Genomic DNA, 15,369 nt, shown 5'->3' with positions numbered 1-15,369 from the left:
AAAAATATTACTCAACTCAACTGTCACATAGCAATTGTTATTATTTAACAGACTAGCATCTGGAGGATGTTAAAATTTCAGATTAAAATAAAAGGGACAAGTGCTGCCGACTTGAATTCAAGCTATTTCTGTATTAACATTGTGCTCTTGCTTTGATTGGGCACCACAGCCCTTTAAAACTACACAGAGGACAAACATTATCTTTCTTAAAGTGGGTTTGATATAGTCGATGACAGATGTTTGCAATTTGAGTTATAAAAAGATGGCTTCTTTCCATTCCAGTGTGTGTCAGAATTGTCTCTTTTTTTTTTTTGGTCTTTTTTTTCCCTTCCCTTTTTTGCCCTTTTTCTTTATTCTACCCAAACTATTGCGGTTCACAGAACCGGCCACTGCGAAGATGAATCACTATTCAATGTCTGAAATAATGAAGTGGAAAAATTAAATATAGTATCTCAGAAGAACAGACAGGACACAAAGAAAATGAGAAAAAAATAGGCATGGAAGCAAAAAATAAAAATCTACCTGCTGAGGAGCGTAATGTTTGCTTTATGATACCAAATAACAGAGAAAATACGAGCTCATTCACCAGAATGAAAAACAAGGCCAGGCACCACTTCAAGTAGTTCCCAAATAAGAGACAATGTGTTCCAGAGCCTGTGAAAGTTTAATATTTGTAATTCTAACTAAACACAGACAGAATTGTTAATAAAAACTGGTGGCATGACTTGACATTTTGTGAACTATGGATAAGTATACTAGTTCAACAATATATTTATGTACCTGTTTTATGTTGCTTTTTTCCTGGTGCCATTATCGGAGGCGGTATTACAAAAAAGAAAATGTTCATCTGAAGAGCACAGACCTACATATTTGTCTATAACAAAAAAGCAGATGCAGACACCACTATCCAGCCCAAGCAGTGACAACATTTGGGATGACTGTAATCAAAACATAAGGAGCCATCCAGAGCCACTTTATTTACACTGGTGAGAATCACAAGTCCTGACACTGGTCATCATAATGTGGACAACTGGGCAAAACTCCATGTCTCCATAACTCATAAGCTACCGAGGGCTGCTGCCCTGGCACAAAGGCATCAGCTTGATCTCACACCTCTTCAGCACAGCTCAGTTTGCTCGGGCAGTTTAAATCTGGTATTATACAAATGAGAACCACCACTCATCTCCAACTGGTTTCACTAGGTTCTTAACCAACGGGGAAGAGGATGTCATTAGAGAGAAATCAATGGAGACTTCCGAAAGGCTGCTCCAAACTGGTTTGCAGCTACCCCTTAATGAGGGACCCCCACCTTCGTGCTCGTTCTGTGTTTGGGGCTTTGTGCTTTAAATGCTTTTGAGTAGAAGGTAGTAAAGCCACCACAAAGAGGCCTGGAGCTTCAAGTTTATTTGCACTGGCTGTATTTTGTAAGAGCGTGTGGATGATGTAGTCCTGACACTAATGAATAAAGTATTGCTTCATCTGCTCCATTTCGTTCTGTGCAAAAAAACCTAGGAGGAACGAGAGCAAGGATTAAGAAGGACTTTAAAAGTTTATAATACTCAATTTAAAAAAGCTTTCCCTAAAAAAAAGAAAAAATAAAAGGCACCAGTGTGGGGGCTGTACTCAGGCACAGTCAAGACGATCTGCAACAGTAAGGTTCTCTTTAATCCCACAACATTTTTCATCTCCACAAGCTCAATTCTCAGAGCATGACAGAACCAGAAAGGGGTTAGCGCACTTCTCAGACTATTTTTTTTTTGTCCGAACATGCAGACACTGCCTACCCGCTGGAGCATCAATGATTTATTCAGCTGGTGGCAGAGCTGAGGAGTGAGGCAGGAGGCAGAGACCAACAGATCCCACTGGAAAACACTCTGGTACTCACAGGACTCAACTCAGCATCAAAACGATCGAATAACAACATATTCCCATGCCTCATCTGGGCTGCAGCAACAGTCTACGTGCGTAAATCAGGACACATGCAAGACAGCGAGCGGCCGCTTCCATCACCATCAAATGCTAAATCGCGTTATCTCGTGTTAGTGTTGGATAAGGTGCACACAAACCACCACTGCAGCAGGGCTGAGGCAGAGATCGCTGCTTCTGCACCCCAGTCTCCTTCCAGCAACAAGCAGAGCACCACAGAAGCTCAGATGAAGCACCAAGGAGCAGGTACGCTGCCCCTCAACCCTCCCACTAACAAGGATTCCTCTTGCTATGGTGTGGACCCAGCAAAACCAACCAGAAAAAAAACACCAAACGCAAAATTCGCAGAATCTCCCAAGCCAGCCCGAATTTATTCTTTCAGGGCTCTCATCCAAGTAATGAATAGACTCAGGATCCGCTCAGCTTCTACAAACTGTCAGAGATTGCAGAGCAGGGAACAGCACAGCTAAAACACTAAGTGTCTAGCCCAATAAATCCATACCCAAGCTTCAAAAATTAGACAGAGCTACTGATAGCAGCTGCTGTAAACAAAACCCACTAGGTACATTTGCCTACTAAAAAAAAAGCACAAAACAAACAAACAAAAAAACCCCCAAACAAATAAATCACACAAAAAAACAACCAACAGGGAAAAAAAGGCAAAAAACCCCACACAGCCCCAAAAACAAACCGCCTGATAGCTCACGCTCCTCATCCCCTAGGGACAGGGCAGACAATCATCAACCAGTGCTCAAGAGCCTCCACATGCATGAAGAGGGCGAAGGGTTCAAGCATATACACTGGTGTCAACCACATAACCTCACCCGGGAGCTGGCTCTGCTCTTGTGCCTTGTCTCATAAGTCACTTGCACTGTCCTCCAACAAAAGGAAATGGAAAGAAAAGGTTAAAAAAAAAAAAAGTAATGAAAACCTCTAAGACCTGCACATGAGTCCTCTGTTGTTCGTCATATCTGAAAGTTGCCCAAGGAAAAGAAGGGAAGAGCTTGCTTTGATTCTCATCCCTTCATTTAGTTTCCATTAATAAATCCGTGTTAACTGTTTCTGCAGGTATTATATTCACCAAGGGTGGCAATTACAAGGAAAAGACATCAGCACTAATAAATACTGAATTCAGAAGGACCCAGCAGCATAAATTAAAATGGCTAATTTTGCAAAGTGTGTCCTCAGAGCCTTGGTAGGTGACAGAGAAGCACGTCCAAGCACTGTGCAATCCTGTAAACCAAGCGACTTTTCTGGGAGGGTTGCTGTCTGCACATCCCGTTCTAGCCAGGGCTGGCACTGCAGTATCTCAGTCTGTCTCAGGTAGCTTGAGAAACATGCCTGGTCGGATTTCAACAAATTAAATACATGGCAAGAATATGAGGAACTTGGTTTCTTAGGAGCAGAACCTTTGCAGGAGCAGGAGACCTCCAGGCTGCCAGGCAATGATCTGGCACTTGCTAGTAGGTGAGGCTGGACTCGTTCTCTTCCCTGCCACCAAAGCACCCCTCAGGTAACCATGCATGGAGGAGACGTGTTCAACCTGCAGGGAGCTGGGACAGTGTTCCTGAATGCTGGACTGGAAAGCTCAACCCTGCAGACCCGCTGGGCTTGGACAACCCCATCCCAGGGGCTGATGCTCGACCTGCATCAGCACAGTGGGATTTCTCCTGAACTTGCACTGCTTCATGTCTGTGGAGTTCTATTTCGAGAGAAGGAGAAAGGACCTTTTCTGGTTATAAAAACAGGTTTAAAACCAAAAGGATGCAAACCAAAAGGCAAATCACAACGCAAGGCTTGGTGCTTGCCACGCTCAAGCCACCCAGTGGCCCAAAGAGCCCAAACTTGGGTTTTTCCAACCACCTAAAGCTGACGACAGATTTTTACATGTTTGTGAAGCCTCTGATTTCGACCTCACAACCACTGGCACTTTCCCAGTGCACCCTGACTGTCCTGCCATAGCGGCATTTATTTGGCAGCGACCGCCAGCTCTGCCCCCTGTGCCAGGCAGCGTGCCAGCTCGCACCGGCATCACCGCCACCAGGCACACAGCAGCATCCACAAAGCTGGTGGACCAACCATCACCAACCTTGCTCCACACAAGATGCCTCCTTAGTCTGCCCTGGAGGGCAAAGCCACATTTTTGGGGAACTAAGGAAAATAGGATAAAAGGGAATTTGCTTCATCTGCAAGTTGTAAATCTTCTCCATCTTCCTGAGCCCAGCACAGATTGGAACAGCTGTGTGGCAGCATTTCCCCAAGGCCCCAGCAACGTTGGTGATACTGAAACACCAACTGAAGTGTCAAAACTGGAGAACAGGACACAAATAGGCAGCAGGGAAAGAAGGGAGGGCAACCATAGAATCACAGAATGGTTTGGGACCTTCAAAGACCCTCTAATCCAACCCTCTTGCCATGGGCAGGGACATATTTCACTAAATCAGGATGCTCAAAGACTCATCTGTCCTGACCTTGAACATTTCCAATGATGGGACATCCAATGCTTTTAAAGGAAACAATAGTTTCCATGGAAGAAGGCTTTATTTTGACTAAGAGGTTTTTTTTCTCAGTGAGCATAGAGGATGAGACCCATTGTGCATGCTGTTGGATGGCATCTGCTGAGGAACAGGGAGAAGAGGAAGGTAGCACTGAACACGTGTGAGGAGAGACAAAAAGAGCCAAATACAAAAGTGGACTGTCAGAACCCATGGCTGGATGATGTCTCATCCATCTCAGGACCCGTTTTCTCCCAACATGCAGAAAATGCTTTACAACTGCAAATGCACTCAGCTCCATCTATGGACTGCCCTTGGCCCCAATGCCACTCTTCTAGAGACACTACTCAAATGTCTGGACACCTAATTTTGATTTCTAGTCTAACTCATTGGTAGCTACACTTCCTCCTCATGCACGCTTGTTTGTCTTGTCAGAAAACATCTTCCCCAGGCTTGAACAGTTCTTCTCCCTCCGCAGGGTAAATACAAAGTGGTGTAAGACATCAGGCATCTGCACATCCCAGGGACTGTGGTGCTCTCGCCTCCCAGGATCAAGCAAGGTTAATCCCCTGCAAACTGTCACAGCAGGGAACACCATCACTAAATCCCCCAGAAACCCAGCACGTGGAAGTCTGGTCTGCTGTTTGTAGGGCCTATAAAAACACAGCTGTGCTCACCTCGCCAGCCAGCTGTACAGCAGAGACTTGTGCAAGATGTTAATCAGAGCTGTGGTCTTATTGATTATTATTATTATTATTATTATTATTATTATTACTACTACTACTACTACTACTATTGCAGTCATACCCAGGGGCCCCCAAAGGGATCCCTGTGACAGCAAGACAAGGTCTCTGCTTTGGTGAGTTGACAAATATCATTTGAAACAAGTCACAGAGAGTCAGTGTGGCACATAGCGAGGAGGGCAGCTGGCAGTGCGGGAATTGCTCACTTAGCTGGTCTAAATCACACACGCCTTGAGTGCTTCCAGCCACATTAAAATGCTGCTGGTTTATAACCCACTGGATGCTGCAATTCTACTTTTTTTTTTTTTTTTTTTTTTGCAGTCATTTAACTATTTCTAACTTATTTTAAAGTTCCATTGAGAATCTTTTAATCTGGCTGATTTTTGTGCAGGTGTCAGGGAAAAAAAGGAAGAAAATCAAAGTAAAAGCAAGACCAAGGAAATGCCTTTGTGGGAGGTGGGAACAGCCGTTTCCCCCTATGCACACAGTGTCTGCTCCACAGCCTGTCACTCCCATGTCTTTCCCCTGCGCTTTCAATGCCTTCAAGAAATAAAACCACAAATGCTATCAGCCGGGCAGACCTGTTATGTGCAAGCGACATGCCTACAAAAATAATAAAGCATGAAGCCACCGGGTCCATTTTCCCGAATGTTAAAAGCAATGTGCTGAAGAAGTTACCAGGAACAGAATTTGCCGGTCTCCCAGAGAGCTTCCTAGTACCAGGGAACTGACTGCAGTGACACGGCTGTGGCAGGCAGGGCCGTGCCAGGATGCGATGGGCACAGCCACGTTCTGCCCCGCAGCAGCACTGGGACAGCCCTTCCCCAGAGCAGCACCGCTGCTTGCACTCATCTCCGCCATCAGGATGCTGCACCACGTGCCACCCGTGTGGTTGGCAGAAAACCTGTGTGTCTGCAGCGAAGCAGCTCTGGAGGGACATCAGGGATGAAAACACTTTGGGATATGTAGGATGCTGCAGCTCCTCTACCTACAAACTCACACAGCTAGGCAGGATGGGAAAGACCTGGAATTAACAGAGAACAAATTTAGGCAAAACAACTCAGAGTGCCCCTTTATACCGGGAACCAGTGGGGCGTGGAGCTGTCTACCACGCTGAATTATTGCTGCAAAAACAACGGAGGTCATTGAAGAAACAATTAGGGAGCCTGAAGGAGAGAAGGGAGCTACAGAAAGTGAATGAAGCATGTTGGGCTAAATGTTTTCTCACCGCTCCCCCTCGCCTGACAGATCGCAGAAGTCTCAAGTTCTCAGGGTTATATACAGCTGGGCTAATGGCTTTGCACCGGCTGCTGACACCAACCAGTAGTGTGTCACCTTCTGAAAGTGGATTAGCTTAAGCTGCAGGCACGCTGTCACATCACTAAGCCGGTCCCTGACCAGGTCTTGGCCAACCCTTAGCTCTTCCAGACCTGCCGGATGATGATGGGATCTCCAAAAGCCCAGCAGCAGGCAAAGCAAGGGGCTGGCATGGAAAAAGGCCTCGTGGAAGGTCCTGATGTCTCCTGGTTTCTAACAGACCTCCGTTGCTTGTGGGACTTGGTGGTCAGTGTTGCCTGAGAAATGTTTGGGTGCCTCGTCTCCCCTTCTCAGCCTGCAGCATCTGCTCTGCTCGTAGGTAAATCCTCCTTCCCCAAACGCCAACAAACAAAGAATTTTTTAGAAGGTGATCGTGTTCCTGAATCACATATAATCAGATCTACAGTCACTGAAGCATCAACAATTAAGGCATACTGATATTTTTCATTAAAAAAATAGCAACTGATCAATAATAGTTTTCCTAGGAAAAGTGTCATTTTCCATTATTATTTTAAATTTTAAGAGAATTAGAAAAATAAGAATTTCCACTTGACTTGAAGTTGACATTTTCATTGCACTTCAGAAATAGATTTTCTTGTACTTTTTTAATTCCAAATGTCTTTCTCTTCCTTACTCGCTAATGTTTTGTTACTGAAGGCAACAGAACAGGTGCATATGACTTCGCTTTTCCCCTCCAACACATTTTCTTTTTTCGTTCTGAATTCTCTGAAGTTAGAGCGGCAGAGGGAAAAAAACGAAACACTCATCAGACTTTTCCAACTTTCCTATAAAATGTCCTTAACTTTAGAAAATCGCTCAAGTGCAAGATTTAATATGCTGCTTTGGTTTTCTTTCTCCTTTCCATTATTCTGTAGTCTTTCTGAAAATGTATAAGCTTTCAAACGACAGAGTAGAAAAAGGAAAAAAAAAGATATGGATGACATTTATCTTATTGCACTCAACACAAAAGAGGGATAAGTGGTGATGGAACAAAGTAGAGCATCCAAAACCAAAAATCAAAAGCTGGTTGGGCAATTTGCTTGAATACAGCTGAGTTTTTCTTTGCGGGGAGGATTGGCAAGAGAGGGGGGAAGAGTTTTCCACCCATTTGTAAGCACAGTAAATCACTGGGAATAGAAAAGTCACTACTCTGCCAAGACAGATACCTCTCTCTCCTAAAATCATTGCCTTGCACCTTGTTTCCGCTGCAGTAAGGTTCTGTCACACACTCTCCATTGTCAGGTAGGGGCATCCCGGGTGCTTCAACTTGCAGGTTTCCAGTTGTAAACCCCAGAGCTGCTCCTGGTGCTGGGAACTCCCTCCCTCTAGGGGTCCACAAGCCAGGACCCCAACTCCCGGGCTCGCCACTCAGGTACGTGAAGACACGAGGACTTTTATAGCAGGAGGCAGAGGAAGGCCAACAGATGGTGATCGGTTTCACCAACCTAACAGCTCCAGGGGCTACTATAATGGTCGTGTAAATATCCTCAGGATTATATCATTAAATTATTATATCATTATATATAATATAATATATATATTATATCATTAAATGATTCAATATTCAAGAGTGTTCCGTAGAAGAAGGAAAAGAATAAAAGTAAAACTGAATCAAATAATCAGGCTGGAGAGGAAGCACTTCTAGGCCTGTTCTGACAAACTGATGCTCTACCATCCCAATTATATCCACAGTCCCACAGCTCAGTCCCACATTTGTAAAGGATTCCCATTGTGCTGGGATGAAAGAACCAATACTGAAAAAGGTTGTTCAAGCTCCAGCTCCTTGGATCAACACATACCAGCAGAGACCAAATAAGCAAAACCCCTCAAAAAGTATCAGTTTTGGACAGAGGACATCTGCTTTCAATTAAAAACGAGTAAGATCTGTCCCCATATACTCCGCCAGCCCTGCACCTCTCAGGACGGTAGCTAGCCAGAGAAAGGGTAAGAGATGCCTTCACATTCTTCTTGATTTGAATGACCCGAAACAAGGAGGATCCCACAAACTCAAAGAGCAACTTGAGAACAGCCTGTGTTAGCAGTCAGTTCCTCTGAATTAGACCATTGTGGTTCCCTCCTAAGCATATACTTACCATCACCTCCTGGTTGCTTGTATGGGTTGTACTTTGGCTTGGGGGCAACAACAGGTGCAAACTTCTTTGGTGTCTGCTGGGTGGACACGGAAATGCTGGGAGTCCCAAAGGTGTGTGTGGTCTCCATCCTTGCAGTAACATGACCAACAGGCTCGTTGGTACTCTTGGGTGGCAGCCAGGACGGGTGGGACATGGTTCAGATCTGAGAGGAGAGGCAAAGAAAATCACATATATGTTAGGAGTTTAGGCTGGGGAAATAACAGTTGTAAAGTAGACACTTTGACGGTTTATAAAATCAAACCCACAAAACCCTTTAACACGTTTAACTTGTGCATGCTTATCTTTAAATGTATTGGTCCTAATGTAGAGGACTTATGATACAAACTCGTCTTTCTTTCCTCAGCAAGTCAGAAGTACCAATCAGCTCATTGATGGTGCCTGCAAAACGCGTTGCTATTTTCTGCTTCAAACCAAAGCGGAGACAGGCTGATACCCCAGAGAGGTCCACCACTCTCACCATCCATTTAGCATAGTAGTGATATATTTGCCTTTTCCTGTTAGGCATTTGTGAGTACTTTAATGTACAACTGTACAGGTGCTCTGTGGACAAGTGTAGTCACAGACAGGCAGACGCACTTCCAAAATACACCTTTAGCACTTTTTCACGTCGTTTAGGATACCATGTCCCAGCGACTTTCACTCAAACTTTTAAGAAAACGGACTTCAAAAGCAACTAATCATTCTTGATGCCTCCATTTCTGAATGCCCAGCTTAAAATATTTTAAAAGCATATCAATTTTGAAAAAATGCCAGAATCCCACACTGCTGACAACCAGGCTCCTTTTAGACATCTCGACTTGTGTAACAGAAAACAGAGGCAGCCCAAATCATTACTTATTTATTAAAATCTTGGCTTTGGCCTCTTAAAAGCCTACATCATTTTTGAGAACTGGACTCAGATGCTGCTGAAAATGTTGTCCATAAAAAATAAAATAAATTGTTCAATGCAATGAACGAGTGTTTTTCACCGCACACAAACTACACTCGCTGGGTAGCAGCAACAGTCCTACAGTACCATCCGATGATCCTACAGAGCTGGATGTGACATGTGATGAAGAAATGAAGACCCTACACAGGCAAAAGCCAATGCTAATTTTGGAGCTCTTGAGCATCCTGTTGCTTCTGCCCACACCCTGCTTTGGTGTCAGGACGCCTCAAGGCTACTGAAACCAGTTGTGACCTGATCAGGAAAGATTTGTTTTGATTGTGGAAAAGGATCAGTGCCAGCAGATCACACCAAGCCATGGGAGACACGAGCAGACTGTCATTGCAGAAAAGCACTTCCACCTGGGAAAAACAGGACAAAGTGGAGGGGCTGGTGGATTTGCAAAGAGGTGGCGTCCACCTGCAGCAGCAAGTGCATTCTGCTGAGGCTGAGACGCAAGAGACTTGTAACTCTGCTGAGTGTGGCAGCAAAGGGCTGTATGAGCTGCTGTGAGTCCTCTGAGCTCAGGGTGCGAATGGGAAAGGGTGAATGTGGCCTCTGGCACGTGTAGACCCCCTTGGATTGAAACAATAAGTCCACAGGGCTACAGAGCTCTCTGTCTATCCTGACACAGCTCTGTGGTCACACATGCAGCTGCCTATTTGAACGGCTCACCAGGATGTATTTCCAAAGCTATGTGCAGCCGCATACAGCTCGTTGATATCATGGAGGAATGCAGCCACACGTCCACTCCTCGCCTACCTGGGCACCTTCTTGGTGCCTCAAAGCTAAGACTTCTATGCACATGTGCTTCCCAGAGAAGCAAACAACAATGAGCTCTTCAACCAGCCCTCAGAATTACATGGAACATTTAGGCAGGAGGAAGGCAGATCTGACAGCATAGTTAAATCTACCTACAGAAAACAAAGCAGAAATCACATTTCATTTCCCCTTTCTCCTAATTTGGGCTCACACATCACTAGAAACATCAAGACTAAGCTGTTGGGACTTAGGAGCAGAGCTATTTTGCCAACTCATCCTGACTGGCAAAGCATCTGCACCCTACAAGCTTCATGGTGGAGCAAATTCAGTTGAGTCCTTTATCAAAAAAAGCAAATGAAGACTCTTGGGTATAAACCAGAGACAGCAGTCCTGGGGGCTCCTGCATGGATAACCCTGTCCTAACAACTTCTTGTTAGCAATGCTGAGTCAGTCTGGGGGAAAGGAGCAAGATCTCCACATGGTAGTGTGGGGATAGCACCTCCAGCTAACAGCAGTGACTGATAGAACTGATGTGTATATATATATATATATATATCTACATCTACATATATATCTATATCTATCTATCTATCTATATATAGATATATGTGCATGCTTACTCTAACCTAGTACCTTTACCCCAGGTAACAGGTTTCCTGCGTGAGGAGTCACTTCTACCTGAAGTCCCAATGTCTGACCCAACACTAAGAGACAGAAAATCTGTGGTCATCTTCCACCTCCATCGCTTCTCGTGCCGGAGAGGAACTGCCAAGTGCCAAACATCAGCCCCACCACTTGTGGCTCTTCCTCAAAGTGCAGTCTGACTGCTCTGTGTGCACGCAGTGTTTTCACAATCCCTACGACTGGAGGATGAGCCTGTTTTGCTAGACATCTGATACCAGCCACACAGGCCAGCATGGAGAACCGGCTAGAAATGAAGCAGATGGGAGCATGGCAGGAGCACCCTAGAGGTGAACAAGCATATATGCCTGCTGTCCAATCTTATGTTAATAGTGCTGAGCATCATTTTGAAAGCAAGAAGTGAAAGGCGGGTCTTCCCCAAAGGGCCAGAGAGGAAACGAGCCACGACGGGTGGGGGCAGAGGACACACGAACTGCGCTCCCACCGCCTGGGACTTCCCGTTACCAATGCCAGCCCTGATGGACCTAGAAACCATCTGCCACTCAAGCAGTAAGACTCACCTACACTGCTGCCTCCTCCCCCCACATCCTTCACAAATGTAAAATGTGGCAATTAAACTCAGACAATTATCTAGGTTTTAGGAACAGAAAGCAGTGAAGGCACTCAGCCTTGAGAGCTAAACAGGACAACTCTTCAGAGTTATTATATCCAAAGATGCCTACACCTTACCACCCATTCCTAAAAGCATCCTGGAGTTTTATTGTGACAGTTTTTCAGCCCCTGGCTTGATATTCCAGATGAAAGATCATCCCACTGTATGAAGCACCCCTGGATCCTGGACATAGTGATTGAAAGCAAAAGAGAACAACACAGCAGTGACCAGATTATTGCCATTCCTGTTCTCACAGCATCCTCGTTGTTTCTTAACCACCGTCCAAGCAACACGTCTTGGTTCCACTGAGCTCTCATGGTCTGCCAGGTTCATGGCAGCAATGGGTTGAGTGATACGCAAACCAAGAATATCTGCTTCAGTAGCCAGGATTCACTGTGCTGGGGATGGCTGAAGAAAATGTGAATCTCAAAGAATAAGCTTAAAAAGCACAGTGCTCTTATAGGCAGTTTGGGACACTTGGTTGCTGACTCTAGGCTGGCACACAGCTCCACCTCAGCTATCCTCTAATGCATTTGTTTTGGCGGTGGTGGTATTTTCTAATTGTTTCCCCATTAGCCTTTTCTCTTCCTCTTTCTCCCCCTCTCATTTTCTGTTATGCATTTGCTGTCATTCGTTTTTGCTATCTGTGCCTTGACAATGTTTTCAGCAAGTTCCCTTTTCCTCATCTGTTCCAGCCCCAGCTCCCTAGTCTCAATTAAATTTAGCCTAACTACTTTGCAAGATCATAAAAAAAAGGAAAAATCAGTTAATCTCTTTCTAACAGCTGAAGCTAAACTCATGAGTTTGTTGTTAATTACTCCCCATTTTTCATCTGCTAAGAGGCCAAGAGCAAGGCAAACTATAAGGGACAGTGGCTACAGATGGGCACAGCCCCCCACCTCTCTCTGCAGACTTCTCCATGGTGAAGCACTCTGGCTAATTCAGAGAAAGTCAGCAGTGCTCCCTCACCATGCCCTGCAATATTGCCTGGTTTTCAATCAGAGGCTTCTTTGGAGCAAAACAGATGAGTATTTTGTGATGTGGACAAGTACCAGTACAGGGCAACTAGGGCTTATAATCAGTCTTCTTACTCTAAACTCACACATGCCATCGTCTCTCTGTTGCTGTGGTTTCTGCACTTAGATGAGACCCTCCAATAGGTAAGGCCAGTGCTTTCCCGGTTAGTCAGCAAACACATGCTTCACTTTTGTCCCAGAGGTGTTTCCTTCCAAAAAAGTTGTTTCTGCCAGTTCAGCAAAAAGCAGTATTGTTTTCAGAAGTTTTTAGCTAGACGTAGGATGTGGGGCATTGCAGAAGTCAGCGGCTGCAACAAGTCTAAAGCCACCAAGAATCTCAGAGCATAGCAAGTAAAAGCTGTATTGGATATTGCAGGCTTGAGAGAAACAAGAACAGAAAAAACAATGAAGGGAGCATCAAGATGGATGGGTGGAGGGAACCCATGAAGCAGGACCAGAACAAAAGATCCTGGAAACATGTGGCAGGGGACAATGTGGTGAAGTGGATCGGCTCACCTTGGCAATCAGGGATGGAGCTACTACAACAGCTGCACTACACACGTCTGAGCGTGAATACAGCAAGCTTCTCCTGCAGTAGTAATAGCGGATGGAGTGAAAGAAAAACAAACATCAAACCCACTCTGGTTCCCCAGAACAATCCCACAGTGAAGAACACTGAATCTAACCAGCCTTTTGCTGGCCAAGTCAGCTATTGCTGCTCCACGTATGCCAAATGCAATGCATTAAGGGCCTGATCCACCTGCTGCTCAAGTCAACAGCTGGACCACAGAGCTCTCACTGAAAGGTTAAACTGCAGGTTAAATCTACAGAGACTCCCACATTTCTGCTCCATGCAAATCATTCATCAGGCATTGTTTGCCTTCAACAAGCCCCTTACTAGCAAACCTAAATAAATCTAGCCACCCAACATTTAACGCAGCCAGGCTGGAATGACCTTTGTCATCAGGCCCCATGCCCCTGGGAACCATCCCACAACCTCTTGCTGTCCCCATCAGTGCCACATCTCCCTCTGCCTTGGCTGAAGTCTTCTGCACGTCTGCCTGCCACCCTCACACAGCCATCCTCCTCGGTCAGCAGTAGCTCAACAGCTACATTCCTGATCCAGCTGCTACACACTTTTCCTGTGACTCCTTACTCACTGACCACCCTGGCAATGCCTCTTTCCCAAATTCACTGCCCCACCCCATACAAAAATCTCCTAACTCTCCCATATGCCACTGCTTTGAAAGCCCTGCTGACCGTCTCTTCTGGCCCTCCTGCGCTGTGCAGGACACTGAACTCTACCCAACTATTTCTCCACAAAGCTTTTTTTGAGCTAAAGAATATTTGTCATAAAGTACACGTAGCCTCAACTGAAAGAATGCAAGATTGGAGAATCCACCACAGCATTAGGTAAATTGTTTGGGCAAGCAATTAAGCACCATAATTACAGCTTCGCCTTTACATCTGGCTTTAAATTTATCTAGCTCTGCTTTCAACCACTGGATTTTGTTACACTCTTGTCATCTGTATTACAGACCTGCCTCTCTTCTTTATGCAGATCCTTTCAGAACACACCCAGGTCATTGGCTGAATCAAATAAAAATATTTAAATTAAGCAACAATTAAACTCACTGTAAAGAGCAGACCTTTTTCAATTCATTAATATATAAACTCACTGTAAAGAGCAGACCTTTTTCAATTCATTAATATATATTTATTCTGAACTCTCTTCAACGTTTTAACAACCTTTTATGAGATGGTGGATGCCAGCATAAGACCATTTTTCCAAGAATGGCAACTTTAAACGGAAGATGTAAAACGATGAATAATATCAAAGACAAAAACCAGACTGAAATCAGCTGTGGCTGCCCAAGGTTCTGTTATAGTTCCTTCCTTGCAAGCATTAGTCATCACCTACTTTTGGAGGCAGAGGATAAGACCGGACTAACCATGATAAATAACATTAAGAGCTAAGAGTGAAATCATGCTGCATAAATAAGGAAAACAGTGTGCTCCGGTTCTATCATTAGGATGATCTTAATGCCGTACGTTCAGAAAATTCTAACCATGAAAGAATACACCACAGCAGAGGAACTAGAATCCGCGAATCCCAAGATGAGACCGCATTATCTAAAAATGTCAGACCGGGAATATCAATAAATGATAATATCAGGCAGTAATAAAGGCCTGACAAGGGTTTTTTTTTTTTTTCATTTTTTACTTTCATTTCTTAAGTGTGTATGCACAAGTGCTTGTTTTTGCTTTTAATTACAGGATGTCATTCACTTTTGAGAAGCAAAGGTAAAAGAAAGAGGGTCAATTTAGCCTCATATCAGATAGGCAATAGAATGGTAGAGTACCAATCTGTCTACTCTTGAAATTGTTAGTACATTCATCTCTGAGACAGGCTGGCTTTTCTGTGATTAGACTCTACCCAAATAAATCTTCATTTCATTTTCATATTTATAACATGGACCAAATACTCCTTGGATGCTGATGGACTTTGCCAAGCCAGAAAAATTTGTCCCTGAGTTAATCAAGCTAATGTTTCACAGAGACTAACAACAGCATTTAACAAAAAAAAAAGCAACAACATTCTACACTTCCAGACAGTCTGCTCTGTTTTCCACCCCTTTCCTTCCTAAATCCACTGGCTTGATGTAGGTCCATAATGTTCTGTCTTAGCATGACCCATGCACAGTTAGCCATCACTCCTAAGGCCAAGGGATTAACCA

The 15,369-nt window shown here is 44.5% G+C and overlaps 1 protein-coding gene across 14 annotated transcripts in view; it reads right to left on the bottom strand.

Annotated features, from left to right (window-relative positions):
• LPP (LIM domain containing preferred translocation partner in lipoma) overlaps positions 1 to 15,369 on the bottom strand; it is a 343,879-nt gene that overhangs the window by 207,764 nt on the left and 120,746 nt on the right. For all 14 annotated transcript variants that reach the window (XM_082055343.1, XM_082055340.1, XM_082055335.1 and 11 more), the window contains one exon: positions 8,575 to 8,776. In XM_082055343.1, the coding sequence (XP_081911469.1) occupies positions 8,575 to 8,767 (193 nt within the window). In that variant the 5' untranslated portion in view covers positions 8,768 to 8,776. The remainder of the gene's footprint in view (positions 1 to 8,574; positions 8,777 to 15,369) is intronic.

The sequence above is a fragment of the Streptopelia decaocto genome (genome assembly GCF_964273445.1).
Source record: "Streptopelia decaocto genome assembly, chromosome: 6".
NCBI classification, from domain to species: Eukaryota; Metazoa; Chordata; class Aves; order Columbiformes; family Columbidae; genus Streptopelia; species Streptopelia decaocto.
Note: the sequence above shows the minus strand (reverse complement) of the source record. Positions and strands in the feature narration are given on the sequence as shown.